Raw genomic sequence first — 21,556 nt, 5'->3', positions numbered from 1 at the left:
TAGAAGCTAAGTCAAAAGTGGAAAGACTTAAGCTCCAACCCAAGAGAATAAAAGAACAATAGGAACTGTATCATCCTGAAAAGCCAGCTTCTCTCAACAGCAAGGATGGGGATAAAATCTATCCAGTTTGTAACAGTGTTGGTATGTTGTTTGACTCTAAGCAGTTGTCTGTGTGTAACCAAGTTTACCCCAACACTGCCACCTTTTATGTAAATGCTTTTACTGCGAGCTCAGGTGAAGGTAACCCCATAACTTGTGCAGAGAATGTAAAAGTATATGATAAAAGCTGTTTAGGGCAAATTACAAGATCTTGTCAAAGAGGAAGATTATTTACCAAATAAGAATGTGTATACTGTAATCCTCTATGAGTTTACTGTAAGTATGCCTTTAGCCAGAATCCATCTTGAATGGAATGGTGTTAAACATGAACTTATAGCTGCTGTAAGAAAGTTATTGCCTAAGGATCTTTTGATTGGGGATAATATTAAAGCTTTCTTCAGTCAGGTTGATGACATAAATCAGTCACAGGAAAGAAATAATCCTGAACCTGTGTCTATTAGGGGCAAGGATTTGTCTATGGAGGATTTGTCTATGGAGATATTTTATCTACTACCCAAGATCCATAAACCTGGAAATCCTGGGCACCCCATCATCTCAGGCATTGGCACCCTGACAGCAGGATTGTCTGTCTATGTAGACTCCCTCCTCAGGCCCTACGCTACCAGCACTCCCAGCTACCTTTGAGACACCACTGACTTCCTGAGGAAACTACAATCCATCAGTGATCTTCCTGATAACACCATCCTGGCCACTATGGATGTAGAAGCCCTCTACACCAACATTCCACACAAAGATGGACTACAAGCCGTCAAGAACACTATCCCCGATAATGTCACGGCTAACCTGGTGGCTGAACTTTGTGACTTTGTCCTTATCCATAACTATTTTACATTTGGGGACAATGTATACCTTCAAATCAGCGGCACTGCTATGGCCCCACAGTATGCCAACATTTTTATGGCTGACTTAGAACAACGCTTCCTCAGCTCTCGTCCCCTAACGTCCCTACTCTACTTGCGCTATATTGATGACATCTTCATCATCTGGACCCATGGAAAAGAAGCCCTTGAGGAATTCCACCATGATTTCAACAATTTCCATCCCACCATCAACCTCAGCCTGGTCCAGTCCACACAAGAGATCCACTTCCTGGACACTACAGTGCTAATAAACAATGGTCACATAAACACCACCCTATACCGGAAACCTACTGACCGCTATTCCTACCTACATGCCTCCAGCTTTCACCCTGACCACACCACACGATCCATTGTCTACAGCCAAGCTCTGCGATACAACCGCATTTGCTCCAACCCCTCAGACAGAGACAAACACCTACAAGATCTCTATCAAGCATTCTTACAACTACAATACCCACCTGCAGAAGTGAAGAGACAGATTGATAGAGCCCGAAGAGTTCCCAGAAGTCACCTACTACAGGACAGGCCTAACAAAGAAAATAACAGAACGCCACTAGCCGTCACCTTCAGCCCCCAACTAAAACCCTTCCAACGCATTATCAAGGATCTACAACCTATCCTGAAGGATGACCCAACACTCTCACAAATCTTGGGAGACAGGCTAGTCCTTGCCTACAGACAGCCCCCCAACCTGAAGCGAATACTCACCAGCAACCACATACCACACAACAGAACCACTAACCCAGGAACCTATCCTTGCAACAAAGCCCGTTGCCAACTGTGCCCACATATCTATTCAGGGGACACCATCACACGGCCTAATAACATCAGCCACACTATCAGAGGCTCGTTCACCCACACATCTACCAATGTGATATATGCCATCATGTGCCAGCAATGCCCCTCTGCCATGTACATTGGTCAAACTGGACAGCCTCTTCGTAAAAGAATAAATGGACATAAATCAGATGTCAAGAATTATAACATTCAAAAACCAGTCGGAGAACACTTCAATCTCTCTGGTCACGCGATTACAGACATGAAAGTTGCGATATTACAACAGAAAAACTTCAAATCCAGACTCCAGCGAGAGACTGCTGAATTGGAATTCATTTGCAAATTGGATACAATTAACTTAGGCTTGAATAGAGACTGGGAGTGGCTAAGTCATTATGCAAGGTAACCTATTTCCCCTTATTTTTTCCTACCCCCCCACCCCCTTCCTCAGATGTTCTTGTTAAACTCTGGGTTTGTGCTGGAAATGGCCCACCTTGATTATCATACACATTGTAAGGAGAGTCATCACTTTAGATAAGCTATTACCAACAGGAGAGTCGGTTTGTGTGTGTGTTGGGGGGTGGGGGAGAGAAAACCTGGATTTGTGCTGGAAATGGCACACCTTGATTATCATACACATTGTAAGGAGAGTGATCACTTTAGATAAGCTATTACCAACAGGAGAGGGGGGGGGGTTTGGGGGGGGAGAAAACCTGGATTTGTGCTGGAAATGGCCCACCTTGATTATCATACACATTGTAAGGAGAGTGATCACTTTAGATAAGCTATTACCAGCAGGAGAGTGGGGTGGGGGGAGAGAAAATCTTTTGTAATGATAATCACCCATTTTTTCATGGTTTGTGTCTTCTGTACTTTCCACAGTATGCATCCGATGAAGTGAGCTGTAGCTCACGAAAGCTTATGCTCAAATAAATTGGTTAGTCTCTAAGGTGCCACAAGTACTCCTTTTGTTTTTGTCTATGGAGGGTTTCTCCAAATGTTTGTCTGACGAAGACAGCTGTTTGTCTGTGCAAAGACGCAATGCATATGTGGAAAAAATTCCTAAGTGTCTGTCTGGTATCTCAGAAGTAAATCTGACATTAGATAAGGCTCAGAGAAATGTTTCTCTAGCGCAAATTAAAGTTGACAATCAGGTTAAAGTCCTAACTGAGGAAAGGAAAGGGTACAGTCTTGGTGAATGATGAATTGTTGGCAAGTAAAGTTTGTGAAAGTAAGCCTGAAAAAGGTAGAAATGATTTGTTTAAAGCAGCTCAGTGTAATGAGACTATCCGTAAGAAACAGCAGTTTATCTGTTAAGGGAGCGCAAGGCAAAGAAAGTTTAGATGAGCTGATGCCTTTGTCTAATCAGCAGTTTGGGAAGGCAAGGTTAGTGGAACATGAGTATCCCTATACCTTACCTGTTACCAGTGTGGAGAATTGTGACAGTGAAGGAAATGTTCCTGTATCTGTTAGGGGTAATGAGTTGCCCATGAAGGGAGCTATCCCAATCTCCAAGCAATTGTCCATGAACAGCCATGTGCGCTGGGACAAGGGAAATGATATCCCAAGCTGTTTGTCTGTTAAAGGAGAATGTTTCTCCAGCTCTTATCTGTTTGTAGAGCAGACAGAAGAAGCCTGTCAGCCTATGATGGTTGAAAATGTATCAGTTGACCCAGAGTTGATTCTGGATACAACTAAAACCCAGGAAGGAAGTGGTCCTGAATTGATGTCTGCTAGGGATGATGACATTGTAACTAGGTTGCATCCAGTTAATATCATAAATAGCTCCCAGAGACCAAGCGATTCTGGTGCTTCTATTTTGTATGTTGCTAGTGTGTTGCTGGGTAAAGATATGACAACTGTGTCTGATCAGGGTGATATCATAACCAGGGCACAAGGAAAGCATGAAGGTAATTTGACTGTGTTACCCACTGACAGTGTGGAAACTTGTAACAAGGGAGAGAATGCTTCTAATCTTCTGACTATGAAGTCTAGCAGTTTACCTGAAAGGGCGTTTTGTGAAAATCCTCCTGATGGGACAGAGGTGATTCTGGATTTAAGTATCAGAGGAGTAGCCGGGTTAGTCTGTATCCACAAAAACAAGGAGTCCAATGGCACCTTAAAGACTAACAGATTTATTTGGGCATAAGCTTTCGTGGGTAAAGAACTCCACTTCTTCAGATGCATCTTTAAGTAAGGAGTCTGTGACTCAGGTACTGAGGAAAGATTGGGTTACTGGTTTTTCAGAGCAGAACAGCCTTATGACAGAACTCACAAGAATGCAGGGGAGAGCAGGCAAACTCTCACCCTTAGACACTTTGTTTTAAAGAGAGACCCCACAAACTCAGAGTCCAATCTCTAAGTTGCTGGTGGTGGTAGATTCACAAGCAAGCATGCAGGAGAGCATCTGTGTAGCTGTTCATAGCACAGAGGGGCTGCAGTTGGTGAACACACCTAGCCAGCAAAGGAATTCCTGTGAGCAGGAAATTTCAGTTTTCAACCTTCTAGGAAAAAGGGGGCAGGGGGAAGGACCCATTCCTGCTGAGGGGAAGAATGAGTGTCCAGCCTTGGAATTGGTAACAGTTAAGGATTTGAAAACTAGTAAACAAGCTAGTGTCTGCGTTGATGCAAATTACTTGACTGACTCGGGGGAGAAAGACTTGCCCATAGCCATTAGCAAAGAGGACGCACCAGCCAATGGATTCTGTTACATAGGAGAGTTCAGATTTTTACCCTACTGGACAGGGAGGAAGGGAAGGATTAAACCTTGCAAATAAAAGCCACAGGTTTAACCTTAAAATTCCAAAACCCCAAGGAAGTGGTTAAACTGAAAGCCTATGTTAAGGAAGACCCTGAGGTCAAGAAAAAGCCACAAAGATTTTAAAGGGATATTGAACAAGCTGACCTAAAGAATGATTTGTCTAAACCAAGGGTTTGGCATGACAAAAAATAATTGTAAATATACACTTGTGATAAAACTGATGTTATTGATGCTAATGATTGTAACTAACTTGTTGTGGATACCAAGAACTGTAAAAATGTACAATGTGCATGGTTTTTTGGAAAAACCCTTGAACATGTTGGGGGTGATACATAAGAACTCATTATGTTGTAAAAGCCTTCATGGGTATACGGTTTCATTACATGACAACATACACTATGTTAAACGGCCTGGTGATACTGATATTTCTCAGTTAGTGCCTATATCGAATCTTGAAACTGTCCACAGCAGTAAAACCACTACAAGCTTGAACTGCTGTGCACAAAGGGAAACTGAGGTACAACACCTCACAGCCTTCAGGGCTGAATGACAGAGTAAGTGCTCTCTGAAGAACATTAATGGCTGTGTTAAGTCAACACATAGACCAAACCCTGGAATCACTAAAGTGTTTCACAAAGTATGGGCTAAGTTTTTGGCTGGGGCCAAAGCATGCATCAATAATTTGGCCTTACAAAGAATTCAACGTAAACACAGCTCATATCAATGTTGGAAGGTATTTAAGGTGTATCCAGGAGCTCTAATTTCACCCTTCCACACCAGTCACACTACCTATTCAATATTTCTTTGAACATGTTACCCTATGTCTTATTTAATGCATGCCATACAAATCCAGCAGTTAATACAGAATTATTAAATTTCTCAATTGGCTTAGTATCTCAGTTGGCTTTCTCTTTTGGCAGTTCCCTGCCTCATTCACTACACACATTTCTGAAACAAATAAGAACAGCCATCTCATTCACTACACAGCCCTAATTCATCTTCAGATCAGGCCCACTGAATGAGGCAGGGTTTTTGTAGAAAAAAGTAGCACAGGATGGCATTAAAGACTGTATCATAATACATATGGACAAGGGGGATGAATTAAGGTTACCCAGGCAACCTTAATTCTGGCATGTCCTAACTTTTGAGTGTTTGACTTTGCAACCTTAATAATGTTCTTTTAACAAAACACGAAGGGAAAAAAGCACTCCCCCCGCCAGTTTTTCCTTAAAGGAAAAAGATTTTTTAAAAAATTCTATCATGCGCAACTGTAACAGGTTTCAGAGTAGCAGCCGTGTTAGTCTGTATTCGCAAAAAGAAAAGGAGTACTTGTGGCACCTTAGAGACTAACAAATTTATTTGAGCATAAACTTTCGTGAGCTACAGCTCACTTCATTGGATGTAGATGTACTCCAGAGACTTGATTTGAACTTGCAGTTTATTCCATCACTGCTACAAGCCTGAACCAAGAACTTTGCCATTACTGTATGTAATAGATTCCATTTAACCAATTTTAGCTCTCTTCTATATTTCTTTCTTTTTATGAATAAACCTTTAGATTTTAGATTCTAAAGGATTGGCAACAGCGTAATTTGTGGGTAAGATCTGACTTGTATATTGACCTGGGTCTGGGACTTGGTCCTTTGGGATCGGGAGAAGCTTTTTTCTTTTCCTGGGGTATTGGTTTTCATAACCATTCATCCCCATAAGGAGCGGTGCTGGTGGTGATACTGGGAAACTGGAGTGTTTAAGGCAATTGCTTGTATGACTTCTGGTTAGCCACTGGGGCAAAACTGAAGTCCTCTCTGTTTGGCTGGTTTGGTGTGCCTTAATAATAAAGGACACCCAGCTTTGGGCTGTGACTGCCCTGCTCTAAGCAATTTGTCCTGAATGGATACGCTCAGTTGTGTCCCGCCAGAGGCAGCATTGTTACAGTAACCAATTCTGACTTTTATGCCTCATTGCTTGTAATCACTTAAAGTCTACCTTTCTGGAGTTAATAAACTTGTTCTATTGTTTTATCTAAACCAGTGTGTGTTTGGATTGAAGTGTTTGAAACCTCCACTTGCATATTTTCTATCAATGAGATGACTGACTTTCTATGAGCTTGTACTGCACAGAAGGAAACAGCTGGGCAGTACAAGATGCACATTTCTGGGGGACAAGTTTGGGACAGGGAATTTGCTAGTGTCACTCTGCAACATAGTTCTAGCCAGCCCCTACTGAAGCAGTTATATCATTCAGCTGGGAGTGATTTTGCATGTTAAAGGCAGTATATGAACAGACCAGGGGTGGTTGTTCTCACAGAAAAGCAGTGTGAAAGGCACCCATGTTGGAGGGTTGAGAGGACACAGCTGTTCAACTGTCCAGACTGTACTCTGGGGAATGTTGCAATTACATAGGCATTTCACTAGGACACTGGAGCTAACATGCACTGTCATTGTCAAGGGCCACCATGAGAACAGTTCTGTATATGTAAAAATACATTTAATTCACGCTGCCTAAAAAGGTACAAAAGTTGGGCCTGATCCTCCAGCTCTTATTCATTAACTTCAGTGGGACTATTCCAATGAGTAAGAAACACAGGACTGGACCCATATTTATAGTTTCAAAGACTTAAGAACAAGTCATTTTGTTTTTGCAGTAAGCCTGAATTCAATAAGGAGATTTAAAAGTCACAGCTAACATGTGAAGGGTATTTTTCCATTAAAATAAAAGTGGCTCTGGTTGATTTGATCCAGCTTACTAGTAGAATTTTTGCTTTGTAGACCACCACAAAGTGGTCTGAGGTTCAGATCCTCAAGTATTTTATAATTTGTCTGAAAAAAAGGTTTAATATAAACTTCCGTCCAGTCTGCTCAGTCCACCACACGCTATTACAGACATTTTCAAAATTAAAATCCTCACTCATCTAAATTCCTCAACAGCACCAGCTGGACAGTTAGTTGGGCTTACCTATCACCGTGATGTTCATCTTGTAGCTACTTCTCTTCGCATAGGAGTGACGGTTGCTAGCTTCGCATCTGTATTCTCTCAGATTATTTAATTTAGTTTGTCTGTCCCTGAATTCAGCATATGTATTATTAAATACTGTGATGGTGTGAATAAGTCTGTTTCCTCTGAAGAGCGTATAGTTTATAGGTGGAGTTCCAGACATGGATTGACAGCGTAGGAGTAGGGTCTCCCCTAACACCATCTCCGTGGATGAGTTGGCAACAGAAAGAACTGGCTCAGAGACTGGAGCTAAAAGGAGAAAAAACTGTTATTAAAGACGTTGTATCAGGGGTAAGTCTAGTTCCAGTAGTTAACTAAAGACTGCCATATTAATTTATACATGATATGTAAAACATATGCTACCTATTTAGCATCCACAGATTGCTTATACTTTTGTTCCAAGGGATAAAGAAAGGTACCCACATTGGCTGCATGGGTGTATTGCTAGCAAACAACTTGATTTCTCTATGGTGCAGTCCTCCATGACCAAGATAACTTCTGCCTCCTACTGAGATTGGGGGTGGGGGGAACTAAATAAAAGCAGAAGCTGATGGAGTTTCAGATAAAAATTGGTGACTGAAAAGGTGTGCAAAGTATGTCTAGCTACTGAGAAAGGTAACATGAGGTAGGATAGAGGGGAAGGTCATTGGGAAAGGGATGCAGCAAACCTTTGAAGGGAGTGACAGGGCATGGAAATGGGAAGACATGCTAATTTCCTTCTCCACTTATGGCTGGCCCTGGAAAAAGTGAACCAGTTTGCATCAGTACAGAACTAGTTTTGTATGTCTAGAGCAGAGGTGGGCAAACTTTTTGGCCCAAAGGCCACATCTGGGTATGGAAATTGTATGGCGGGCCATGAATGCTCACAAAATTGGGGGTTGGGATGTGGGCTCCAGCTGGGGTCAGAAATGAGGAGTTCAGGGTGCAGGAGGGGGCTCCAGGCTGGGGCATGGGGTTGGGGTGCGGGGGTGGGGTGAGGGCTCCAGCTGGGGGTGCAGGCTCTGGGGTGGGGCTGAGGATGAGGGGTTGGGGGTGCAGGAGGGTGCTCTGGGCTGGGACTGAGGGGTTTGGCGGGTGGGAGGGGGATCAGGGCTGGGACAGGGGGTTGGGGCGCAGAGGGGGTCAGGGGTGCAGGCTCTGGGCAGCGCTTACCTCAAGCAGCTCACAGAAGCAGTGGCATGTGTGGTGGGGGCAGCGTGCAAAGCCCCCTGGCTGCCCCTACACATAGGAGCTGGAGGTGGAACATGCTGCTGCTTCCGGGAGCCACGCGGAGTGAGGCAAGCCCCTGACCCTACTCCCTGACTGGAGTGCCAGAACGGGGCAAGCCCCGGACCCCGCTCCCCAGCGGGAGCTCGAGGGACGGCTTAAAACATCTGGAGGGCTGGATGCAGCCACCATGTCGTAGTTTGCCTACCCCGGTCTAGGGACTACAAGAAAGTCGCACAGAAGGTTACTTGCTGTTTGCAAACAGTAGAGACACCATGTTAATTCAAGGGTTACAGTCTGACTCTGCAAACCACTGGACTACTGAGGTGCTCAAGTGTTTTGCAGGATTGGGCCCTTATATCTCCTTATCAACTCACCGTAAACAGTTATCTGTACAGGGTTACTCTCCTTGATGATCCCTTTTATCTCAGCCCTACAAACATAGGACCCGGTGTCATTCACCTGGGCTTGAATAGTGAAGTTGCTGGAAGTTTTCAACAAGATGCCGTTCTCTGGAGGTCTCTTTACGATAGAGAAGTTTGCTTTAGGAGAGCCATTAATATGGCACCACAGGCTTAACCTCTGATTTTCATCTAGGTCAGTCAAAGAAGGAGTCAATATTGGCTTGGCAAACAACTCTGCCAAAAATATAGACAATGGATAGAATTAATTCAGGTTGTGCATAAGGGCAAAGTAGCTACATTTCCCAGACTACCCAGGGGGAATAGGGTGACCAGATGTCCTGATTTTATAGGGACAGTCCTGATATTTGGTGCTTTGTCTTATATAGGCACCTATTAACCCACACCCCCATCCCGATTTTTCACACTTGCCGTCTGGTCACCCTAAGGGGGAAGGACACAATGAAGTGAGGAATTGTTTGTGGTCTATTAGCTATTTTCATCCACCAGCTTGGTAATGATACATAGTCTATTGCCATCCCAGGGCCCCTCTTTTGTGGCCTGGGGTGGCCCTGCAGGCACCCTGCTTCAGTTTCCCAGAATAATCCAGTCATAGTCAAGGTGTTTGAAGTAATATCCCTCTCAATATAATTCAGCTCCCAAAAAGGCCCTTTTCTGCTCACCTCTCAAGGTTAGAGTCTCCTTCTTGGGATTTTGTTCCAGCCCTGGCCTGCCTAGCCTGTAGGACTCTCCGCTCTGGTTCAGCGGTTTCCCAGCCCTAATTCCTAGGGCTCTGTCCAGGCTGAGCTCTTCCCCCCTCACCAACTCCTCCTTCAGCCAGCTTCTCCCTTGACTGGCCTTGGAGCCTCCTTTTGAGTCACCCTCCAGCCAGAGTCAGGCTCTTGGTCTTCCCCAGGTGGGTCTAACAACCCCAAAACACCTGTCTCTGCTAGCTGGGAGAGAAGGGAGCCTTGCCTCTCCCTACTCTACAAGGCTTAAAGGAACGATGGTCCCTCCCTTTCAGGCACTAACTGCTCCTTGGGACCGCCTTCCTCTCTCCCTACAGCTGCTTCAGTTGCTTCCCTGGACATAAAGAACAGAGTAATTACCTCCTCTGGCCTTAAGAGGACAGTACTCCTTTACAAGGCACAACAAATCTGTGGCCACGAGCAATGGACACAACAGCTGCTAAATGAATCACACATATACAGCAAGGGGGGTAGAACCAGGACCTTCAGCTCCAAAAACACAAGCTACAACTACTCAAGCTAAAGGAGTATCTCCAAGAGCTGTGGTAATACTGATGTTTATATTCTCTGTGACTCTCTGACCACTAAAGAGAAACACAATCTCGAAATCCTTGAGCAGGTCTGATGTCCCTTCCAGGATGAGACAGCAGAGACACACAAACACATTTAAGAATGGACATGACATACTCCCCCACCAGTTAGCCAAAGCGGATGTCAGCACCACATGAAATCCAAGAATTAATGTGGGTAGATTAATCTCCAACCTAGAATTTAGTTTGGAAGTATCCCAAGAACAGGTTCTGATGTCAGATTTCTTCGGGGCGGGGGGGTGTCCTGGCCAGACTGTAAATTGGCAGAAACAGCCTCTCTCATGGTATTTTAGCACTTTTGTTTGCAGACATAGCTCCAGCCAAGGAATCCATATGAAAATGGACAATAGTGAAATGGCCAAAAGCTTTTTCTGAACCGCCATGAAAATAGTTCAGTTTGAGTTCCTGGTGAAGGTCCAGGTCTGGTTCTTACTTTATCCAAAAAGGCTCACCTGCCCTTGTCTTAAGCCAGAAGGAGAATTATTTTAAAAGAACCGAGCAGAGAAATACTACCGTGAAGGTTGGTGACATAGGAGCCTAGATTAAACGGATTAAATAAAATAGATATTCAACCAATCTGCGCATGCCGGCCATGTGGCTGTATGGCTATTCTGCACATTACATGATTAAAACCCTAGGGAACCCTCATTCATTATAACATAATAAGAAAAAACAACAATAACTCAAGCAATGACCCAGCTTGTGTGTGGCACCACTGTCCCCTACTGGATGAAATGAGAATTGCTCAACTGCAAGTCATAGACTTTACACTGCAAGCTGTGTAAGAAGATTCTCCTTTAATAGAGCACTGTGCGTTTGGAGCGGATGGATGTTTAACCCCATTGTCACTGTGAAGTTCCAAATGGCCATGGCATGCAGTTTAATTATAACCATGAAATGCCGGGTGGCCATGGATTTATCAGTACCTTCTACTGGTATAGCACTTTACGTTTCCAGAGTACTTTATTAACATCCCAGAAAAATATGAGCATCCTCATGCTACCACTGGAGCAAACTGAAGGACAGAGAGGATAAGGGTCCATACAGACTATAGAACAGCCTACATTCAAAACTTGGTGGATTTATCATGGCTGGACTTTGGCCCTTCTCTAACACTGGCTGCTCCTGCCATTGTGGATGAGACCAAACCACTTTATAATCAGGATTTTTTTAAAAAATCACTCTTTCCCCCCACAGTCCTAAGTTAACTTGGTCACCTTGTAGTACAAATGTGATCTTTGCTGACGGACAAGCAGTGGTCAGGCCCAGGTCCTCAACGTTATCTAGGTGCCTATCTCCAATTAAAATCAGTGGGAGTTAGACACCTAAATACCTTTGAGTCTCAGTGTCAGCCAGGATTAGAACTCAGGAATTCTTCCAGGTGCAAGTGTCACCCTCCTAAGCTAAGAGCGATCTAGAATTAACAGTGCTCCTACCTTCCACAACAATGTTCATGCTGGTGGTTTTGGACACTCTCCCCAGTTCCACTTTGCACGTGTAATTGCCATTGTTCTCTACTGTGGCTATTGTAGAGTAGGTCAGAGAATTCTGACCGCGTGCACTGTTCAGTATTCTTCTGTCTTTCTGGATGAGGATTTCAATTTCATATTCCCGGGCTAGAATTGTTGTGCACACAATGTCAATTTTGTCTCCCTCTGTAACGTTCCGTGGGGACTTGGATGTCAGTTTAGGATGTGAAAATGGTTCTGAAAGGCAATAAATATAAAGCCATTGTGACATCAACCTTCTCTTTTTTAAAAGAAAATATTTGTTTGGGTCACTAAGGAATTCACATCTTTGCTGCTGCTATTGTTTGGCTAGATACCCTTTTCTGCAGAGCTGCATTAACAAGGAAGCAATGCATCAGTTCACATGGTGAAAGCTCTGCCTACAATCTTTTTATTTTAAATTGAAGCTTAGATTTTAAGAGAACCTAGCTACAGTTGCAGAAAGACTCCAATAATTTTTGATCCTGCAATTTTCCATCATCTTTGTTAATGACAATAACAAATGGTGTACAGTGTTGTACACAGATGTGTGCGCTGTATATGAATCAAGACTTACATTTCTCTTGGGGACCAGTCCTGCAAGTTACTGAGCACCCACAACTTCAACTAGAGTGATGGGTGGACAACATTGTAATCAGCGGACCTAACAGCACAGATCAAAACACGTTAGAATCTAACCCTGATGACACAACATTTGGATTTGGATCCTGAACACTGATGACATTACGGGGCGTATGGATCCAGGGTTTTAGTTCACACCTATCTTCCCTCCAGTAAGCCAAGAAACAGACCTGCTCTGTCTCTTACAAATACTGCAGCATTCTCATACAGTCACACAGGGGACTATGTTTTCAACTAAAAACAATGATATCACCATTTCAAGATGTCCATGTTTTCAACCCAGGCAAACAACAAATTATAAGAATTACAAGCGGTTACAGGGAACCCCGACAGAGGTGCCCTCCTGCGGACAAGCGCGGTGATGCACAGCCACAATCTACCTCAGTGTCCCCTTCATCCACCCATGCAAAGGAATATTGTCTCTCTCTGTGGCAAATTCAAACCATTTTTTCCAAATAAAGCGTCACAATCAACGAATCCCTTGTAGTAAAAACAATTCCTCTCAAAACCACACAGTAAAACAGGTTACAAGGCAGCAGCTCTTCAGTCCCAAAGGTCACTGTTCTCAGGTCGCCCACCCAAGAGTCATTCTCTGTCCCAGCTCCTTTAGCCACTCTCCAAGCATCTACCTGAGAGTCCTAACACCCGCTTCTCCCCCACAAGGCTTTTGTAGCCCCAAGTCAGGTCTCCTGCAAGAGGGCTCCCCACAGGGTTCCACTCCTCAGGCCTCCTTTTGTGAGTCCTACCCCTGCTCCTGGGGGCCTCGCTCCAGAGTCAACCCCTTGCTTCTGGGTCCAGCTTATACCGACCGAGTGGTTCTTCTCCTCATTCCTCGGGCCTCTGCACAAGCCTTCCTGAAACTCGGCAGGGTTCCCCAACTCTAGCCAGTCCTCCCAACGGCTTTCCTCACAATTCATCACCAACAACTAACAGTTACGACTCTCCTTCTGGTCTCCTGCAGTTCTTTCCCTCTGGCCACTTGCTGCTGCTGTTGGTCTCTCCTTTGTTCTCAGGCAGCATTCACCTGCCCCTTCCTGACCCTCTCAGGGTACGTCTACGCTTCAAGCTGAGGGTGTGATTTCCAGATCAAGGAGACATACTTGCACAAGCATCCTAAAAATAGCCACAGTGCCACAAGCAGTGGGAGGGGCTACTGCCCCAAGGACGTACCTGTGGTCTGGGTGGATATGTACTGGGGGCGGCTAGCCCTCCCCACCACTTGAACTGTCATGGCTATGCTCTGTTTTTAGCACACTAGCTCAATCAGAGCTAGCATGCAGATGTCTCCTCAACCTGGAAACCACATCCCCACCTCAAAATGCAGACATGTCCTCAGTCTATTCTCAAGCAGCTCTCCCCTGCCCCTTCCTGGCCTCTTACAGGGGCCAGTCACCCTGTGACACAAGCAAAGAAATGTAAGGGCACAAACTAAGGGCATGTCTACACGACAAAATTAAGTCGACTTAACTTATGTCAACATACAGCTGCCACAGTAATTACATCACTTGTGCATGTCAGCACTTTGCTGCTTGTGTCAGCGGGGCATGTCCTCACCAGAAGCACTTGCACCGATTGGACTGTCAGTGTGGGGCATTGTGGGACAGCTTCTGAAAGCCAGCAACTGTTGATGTAAGCAACGCAGTGTCTACACTGACACTGTATTGACCTAACTACATTGACGTTGACTCTGCGCCTCTCACGGAGGTGGAATTATTAAGTCGGTGTAGCAGGAGAGTTACATCAACGGGAGCGAAATTTTAGTGTAGACACTTACATAGTTAGGTCGACATAAGCTGCCTTGCGTCGACCTAACTATATAGAATAGACCAGGCCCAAGCAACTTACCCACAACTGTAACAAGTGTCACGTTACTGGGCTCTGACGTTTCAGAACCGACTGCTGAATTAACCTGGGCAATACATTGAAAACGCAATATTCGATCCCCCTCTTCAACAGGAAATTCAACAGATGCAAAGTTTTCTTTTAATTCTTGCTTCTTTTTCACTTGTGGCAGTTGACTGGGCAATAGTTTTTTGAACACGAAAATGAAGGGAGGCTTTTCTTCTGGTTCCTCACACCGTAAAGTCACAACTTCACCCTCCTTTAATTCTGTTTTCAGGGCAGTCAGTTTTGGCTGGGACAGCCCTTTTGAAAAGAAAACAAGTAAATATAATGAGACAGACCTACAGCAGAGACTATCTATGACAATTGTGCTAGTGGCTATTTTAATGGACGGGCAGAAACAATCTGATCTCAGACCCAGGTCAGATTTTTACAGCTGACCAAAGTCTGGAATTGGACATCCAGGAACTTTAGGGAAAGTTTTTTGCTGTGTGGAGGGGCACTCCAATCATACTGCTGTAACCAGTGAATCAAGACCTCTCTCATCCCGTATCTCTGCAGTATTGGACATCCCACAGTGCACTTTCCTAGCTAACTTAGGCGATGTTTGCACTAGGAGCGTTCTACCAGTATACTGTGCCAGCAAAGCACTCCCAGGGTGAATGTAGCTATACCAACAAAGCTGCACTTTGTTCCGTTACAGCAATGCCACCCACACAGGTGAAACAAGCTGTAACAACAGAAGTGAAGTTTTGCCAGTATAACAGTGTCTACACTAGGGGCTTCTGCTGGCACAGCTGTCAGTGAGGGATCACACCTCTTCATACTCCTGACTAACACAGCTGTGCTGGCAGAAGTCTGGTGTGGACATAGCCTCAGAGACCACCTGTCTCCCCATGATATACTGACATAGTGATGGTCAGTGAAGGCATCTTGTGCTGGACCCTCTTTGATATAAGTGGGGAGCATGCTGGAAGGATGTTCTCTCTTAGGGCCCCGTCCTTTGGGGCTCACTTCCCCCCTTGGTTTGGCCCATGTTTGTTAATCTTCAGGACATTCTGCAAGGCCCATCTTTTTTCCCCTCACTTCTAAGGAGATGGGCAGGTAGGGTGACCAGACAGCAAGTGTGAAAAATCGGGAGGGTTGGGGGGTAATAGGCACCTATATAAGAAAAAGCCAGAACATCGGGGACTGTCTCTATAAAATCGGAACATCTGGTCATCCTATGGGCAGGGCTCAGCAGCAATGGTGTGGGACTCTGGTGGGGATACTCCAGGAAGGGAAAGCTACGCTAAATGTTGCCATACCTGGGTGGCTGATGGAGTATCTGATCTTAGGGTAGTTGCCACCTCTGTTTATTCATGAGTGTATTTTTAAAAGATTGCCAAGGACACTCAGAGCTTTGCTGGGTAGAGTAGTAAAAACTGCACTAAATACATCCATGGTGCCCGCAGCTGCTGGTGGAAACAGGAGGGTCATGATTTGCACCTCGCCCCATTGACCCCATTCCTTGGCTGTGCTGCCAGAAGGGATTTCTAGCAGGGAGTTGTTTCCTCCCCTTCCGGTCGCACTGCTGGAGGAGGAGACAGGGCTGGGCTGACCTACAGTTGGCAGAGCCTGCAGTGGCCTCAAGCAGTCACTCGCTTTCCTTTTGCTCAAGGCCAGCCTTGGCATTTTAAATTGTCAAACCACTTTGCAAACATTAATTAACCAGCTGCTCAGTGCAGAAAGAGGGAATCCTTGTGTGACTGTGGACGCCTTAAATAAGGTACTGGGGCGGGGCTCCAGAGTAAGTTACATGACTGAGCTTTATTCGTGTCCACGCTGTATGAGTTTTCTCACAGTGCTCACCCCACATGCAGCTGACCCTGTCCCAGCAGGCACTGGGCTTAATGTAAAACCTGGGAATGGTTTCCTGTGGCAGCCTCTTCTGAGGATGCTCCAAAGTTCTGGTCAGGAATCTGGAGGGGCCATCTCTAAGACATTAGAGAAAGCTCCCCCTCGGCTGAGAGTGTGTTCCATAATAACAAGAGATAAGCAGACTTTAAAATGAAATGAGCATCACTCTAGTACAATCCAGATGCCCTTTCACACACCACAACTGGAGGATATGAAGTATACTGAGGAAGACTGAAATCTCTGTGTTACTGAGATTAATCATTTAATGGTAGCATGCAAGAAATAACTGAGTGGTAATGTTCACATCTGACATAGGCATGTTGCTTTGAGCCAGCATAGGCTTGATCTCTGTCACTGCCTTTCTGTTTAGAGGTGGAAAGAAAGGAAGCTTAGTTCTTCTTGAGTAAACCTGTATTAATGTGTGTAAACTGGCTGCTTATGTGTGTAAGTATTACAGAGGCATTAACCGCATACCAATTTGGGGCTTCTGAGGGCAGCCCTTGTACCCTCCATTGAACACGTGGCCCTAAATTCATCAGACAGGCCAGTGACCAGTAACAGAAATGTCTCCACTCCTGTACCCCCATCCCTGTATTAAGCAAGAACCATGGTAGCATCAGCCTGGACAGGAGCCCTTTGGAAGTGCTGCTCTCAGTAATGGCACCATGTTTGAAGCATGAAGGTCACCCTCATTCATCAATGTTTCCAGCTCCTCCACTGGAATAAGCAACAGGGAAAACTTGATTTCCCCATTTGGATATTGGAACTGGGGGTACTGGTCCTTTAAGGGAGTTGTTCTCAACCAGGGCGACATGTACCCCTGGGAGTTTGCTGAGATCTTCCAGGGGATACATCAACTCATCTAGATATTGGTCTAGTTTTACAACAGGCTACAGAAAAAGCACTAGCGAAATCAGGACAAACTAAAATTTTCAGACAGTTACTTGTTTATACTGCTCTATACACTGAAATTAAAGTACAATATTTATATTCCAATTGATTCATTTTATAATTGTATGATAAAAATGAGAAAGGGAGCAATTTGTCAGTACTAGTATGCTGTGACCCATTTGTATTTTTATCTCTGATTTTGTAAGCAAGTTGTTTTTAAGTGAAGTGAAACTTGGGGGTACAAAAGACAAATCAGACTCCTGAAAGGGGGATGTAGTCTGGAAAGGTTGAGAGCCACTCCTTTAAGGCAGGCTACCGGCCCAGTACAGCCCTGGACCCAGGCTTTCTAGGGGTTGCCATTCCAAGAGGGACAATATGAAATGGTAGGCCAGAACAAGGAATGTTGGGGAAGGAGACAGGGATATGCATATGCTCCCTGTCCTCATAAGGGGTGAGGAGGGAAAAAGACTGGCTGTGAAACTGCCCCCCCGATGCCAATTAGTACCAGCTGCAGGGTGATTTTTTTTGCTTTGTATGACATAAGGATCTGTTCTTTAGGAATTGGAATGAGGATCTGCCACTGGCCTGCTGAGTGATCTTGGGCCAGTCACTTCCCCTCTCTGTGCCTCAGCTTATCCTCATTTTACTGATACTGCCCTCCTCTGAAATGCATTTTGAGACCTCTGGATGAAAAGCACTAGAGTATTATTATTAATGTACATGGATTGAGTAGGACATAATCTATTCCGCTTTTTGTAACAAAGAAGACGACCATGGTTGAAGAGATACCTACCCTCAACTTGAACATCCAAATCATCGCTGCTTTTAATCTTCCCGTTTGCCTGCACAGAGCACTTATAGCTTCCCGAATCTGCAAATCGAGCTGGAAATATTTTGTAATGCGCTCTGTCTTGCTCCGATGTGGTATTATACAGAAGACTGTCATCCTTGTAAAATAAAAAAGCGTGCTGCATCCAGAAACTGGTGCTTTTGCTAATGTCCACAATACAGGTGAGTTCAATTGACATTCCATTCTTCACCTTTTGGGATGGCACAGTGAGTTCAACGTTGTTGATGGTAATAACTTGATAGGGAACGGAGGGAAAAAGTCACATTTAGTTTCAATTTATCCAAAGCAGTGTTGTTCTCTGAAGTTGCTACATAATGCTCATTGCAGTTGCTAAAGGCTGAGAGCTCTGTGAGACAGGCACGGTCCTACTTTCTGGCCCTGAGCCTGCAATTAAATCCACACAAACAGACTCCCACTGAAGCGTTTGGGGCTTCAAGCAGATGAAAAGATGCATGTGATTGCAGAATCAGAGTCTATATTTGTATCATACCTTGCATTATGAAGCCCGGATTGGATATGTCGGTGCTACCCCAATACAAATACAATATAATTCAAGTTATCGGAATTCCCTTTTTTCAAATCCTCATTATCTGAATCCACAGTGTTCGCCCCATGTAGCCCCATGCTAGTTAATAGCACTTCTGTTTATCTGGATCCTGGTTATCTAAAACTTTTGGATGTCCACCAGGCTTTTAGGATAACTGGGATTATACTGTACTATTTTAGCCCACCTCTCAATTCTGTTGTTTAAGGATTTTTGTGGTTGATACTCAAGGCTCCCCTCCCATCTAGAAAAAGTTTTCATTTTCAAGCAACACATCTGTACAACGAAGTGATTTTTTTTTTAATTACAAGATGAAATGGAGAGCAGAGAGGGGGAAATGCAATTTTGAGCACATTTGCCTTTTGCTGTGAATATTTTGCAAAGCCCTAGTTTTAACATACTGCTCAGATTCCTGTCCACACTGGTCAGAGGAACCACCTAGGAACCATTCTGGCACCAATTGTGTTTTAACACAGTTGTTGTCACTACAGTTTGAAAAGTCATGTGGCCTAAATACAACCCATGCTGGCCCACCTGTTGAATCCTCAGAGTTAATTCAGCGCTCCAGGATATCCCACCTCCTAGTGGGTGGGATTTCCTGAAATTCTGTTTCAACTTGGGGAAGCGGGTCAGCCTGCCACAGATTCTAATAATGCCTAAATAAAAAGAATGCTCTTTCGTATCAGTTATAGTTAAAAAAGGCAAGATCAGGTAGGATCCACCCCCTATGCAAAGAGTCACAGCAAGGTCTCTATGCACCATTTAAGTCCTACTTGAATGGTACATAAACTTGTGCTGGTGCTCTGCTCTGGAGTGAATTATTCTCAGGCAGAGAACAAAAGTGAAGACTATAGGCAGTGCGAAGCAAAGATGGGAGAGAAAAGAAAAGAAATGAGAAAAAGAAACAGCAAGAAAAGAAATGTGGTGACTAAAGAAGTTCGGGGCACAGTGCATAAGGGGTTAGTATGAAATATTTCAGAGCTTTGTCTGCCCTATTGAGCTAAAGGGAAATTTTGCTATTTATTTCAAACAAGAGCAGGACTGGGCCCTTTGCATCCAACCTCTGTATTCACAGCAAAGTGAAACACCAAACTTTTCAAACACCTTTTTTTCCGCTGTCCATAGTGTCATCTCAAGTGCTACCCCCTTAAAGAGGAGAAAGAGGTGAGGTTAAGAGAACAGGGAATTCTTCACCCCAAAAAACAGTTGTTTCCCCCTGAAGTTCATTGTAGCCTTCCTGGGCTGCCATGAACTACTCATCTCCAATTTCCAGAGACAGCTGTTCTCCTAGAAACTTGACCACAGGAAAATCTTTCCTGAGGTCACTGAATTTTAGATATTGGGGAAAACTAGACATTTTAAATCACATTTGTGTATCCCTTCAAACATACATACACACACTCGAACTTGGGGAGCTTAGATGAAATGGAACTTAGTTGCAAACACCTCTTGATTGGGATTTGCAGAACAAAACCCCCAATGGATGGGGTTTTGCAAAAGGAAAACCCAGTTTGCTTGACCCAGCTCTACTGAATTTCCATTCTCTCTGCACTAGGATGAGAAATGTGTGTACTAGAACTGGGAGGATAGAGACAGCTAAATGGGCCTGCAGCTCATAGGTGCCAACTCCGTGGGTGCTCCAGAGCTAGAGCACCCACGGGAAAAATCAATGGGTCCTCTGCACCCACCGGCAGCCAAGCTCCTCTCACCCCCCGTCCCACCTCCTCCTCCCCCGAGCATGCCACGTCCCCACTCCTTTGCCTACCTCCCAGCACTTCCTGCCCGGCCGCCACCAAACAGCTGTTTGGCAGCCTCTGGGAGGGAGGGGGAGGAGCAGGAATGTGGCGCACTCAGGGGAGAAGGCAGGGAAGAGGCAGGGGTGGGGATTTGGGGAAGGAGTTGGAATAGGGATAGGGAGGGGGTGGAGTTGGGGCGGGGACTTTGGGGCAGGGGTGGAGTGGGGGTGGGGCCGGGGGCAGAGTGGGGTCAAGCGCCCAAGGGAAAGAGGGAAAGTCGGCGCCTATGCTGCAGCTGACTTGTTCTGGTCTGCTTATCTCTCATGATTCATTGTTTCCAAGTCCACTAGCAAGGGAGTTTCAGCAAGAGAGGAAAAGCCAACCATTATACTTATCTGGGTAAATGGAAAATTGCAGAGCAGCCCAATGTGCTGCTGTATCTAACCCTGTAGGCCTTGGACCAAATTGATCGCTGGAGTAATTTAGCAGAAGTCCCAGGAGTTATTGCAGGTTCTTTCATCTGCTTTACCTGGCTGCATGATAAAAGATACACAGTGACTGGAGACACAGTTGAAGCGTTGGCTGTATTTTCTGTACTGCCGTTTGAGGCTGGTCTTTCAGGAAAGGGAAGATAAATAAAGCCTGATCTTCCAACTTTTGCTCCTGTGGGTAGTCCTGACCCTACATGAGTGGCTCCACTGATTTCAGTGAGATGATTTTCACAGGTAAGGACAACTTGTGTCAGTAAATCTATAGAATCAGGCCCATCATTACAGCCAGCTAAATACAGTTTTATTTCTGAATGTATATTATTGTTTAGGGTTTTTTAACATGAATGTCGGATTCAGTATAATTTTTCAGGGAGCTTTTTCAAGATCAAAAGCTCTGAATTTTAGGGAGACTCTGTGAAATTCTATACTTTTACTTTGTCCTCTCAGATAACGGTTACTCAGCGCTCCCATTCTGCAAACCCGTCTGTACTTGAGTAACCTTACACATCTGAGCAGGCCAATAGCACTCAATGGGACTACTCACGTGAATAAATTTAGGCCAGTTCTACACTAAAAATGTTAGGTCAACCCAGCTACATCACTCAAGGATGTGGAAAGTCTGCACTCCCGAGTGACATCGGTAAGCCAACCTAGCCCCCGTTGTAGACAGTGCTAGAGTGATGGAAGAATTCTTCCACTGACTTAGCTACCACCTG

The 21,556-nt window shown here is 44.8% G+C and overlaps 1 protein-coding gene across 17 annotated transcripts in view; it reads right to left on the bottom strand.

Annotated features, from left to right (window-relative positions):
• Positions 1–21,556, bottom strand: part of PECAM1 (platelet and endothelial cell adhesion molecule 1) — an 89,650-nt gene that overhangs the window by 34,784 nt on the left and 33,310 nt on the right. For all 17 annotated transcript variants that reach the window (XR_005227715.2, XM_027817474.3, XM_043527778.1 and 14 more), the window contains 5 exons: positions 18,013–18,303; positions 14,433–14,732; positions 11,895–12,164; positions 9,096–9,356; positions 7,474–7,761 (listed from right to left, as the gene is read on the bottom strand). Coding sequence is in view for 16 of the 17 variants with exons in the window: in XM_027817474.3 (XP_027673275.2) it covers positions 7,474–7,761; positions 9,096–9,356; positions 11,895–12,164; positions 14,433–14,732; positions 18,013–18,303 (1,410 nt within the window). In the remaining variant the exon portion in view is untranslated. The remainder of the gene's footprint in view (positions 1–7,473; positions 7,762–9,095; positions 9,357–11,894; positions 12,165–14,432; positions 14,733–18,012; positions 18,304–21,556) is intronic.

This window comes from Chelonia mydas, chromosome 14 (genome assembly GCF_015237465.2).
Source record: "Chelonia mydas isolate rCheMyd1 chromosome 14, rCheMyd1.pri.v2, whole genome shotgun sequence".
Lineage (NCBI taxonomy): Eukaryota > Metazoa > Chordata > Testudines > Cheloniidae > Chelonia > Chelonia mydas.
This window is presented reverse-complemented; position numbering and strand designations above follow the sequence as displayed.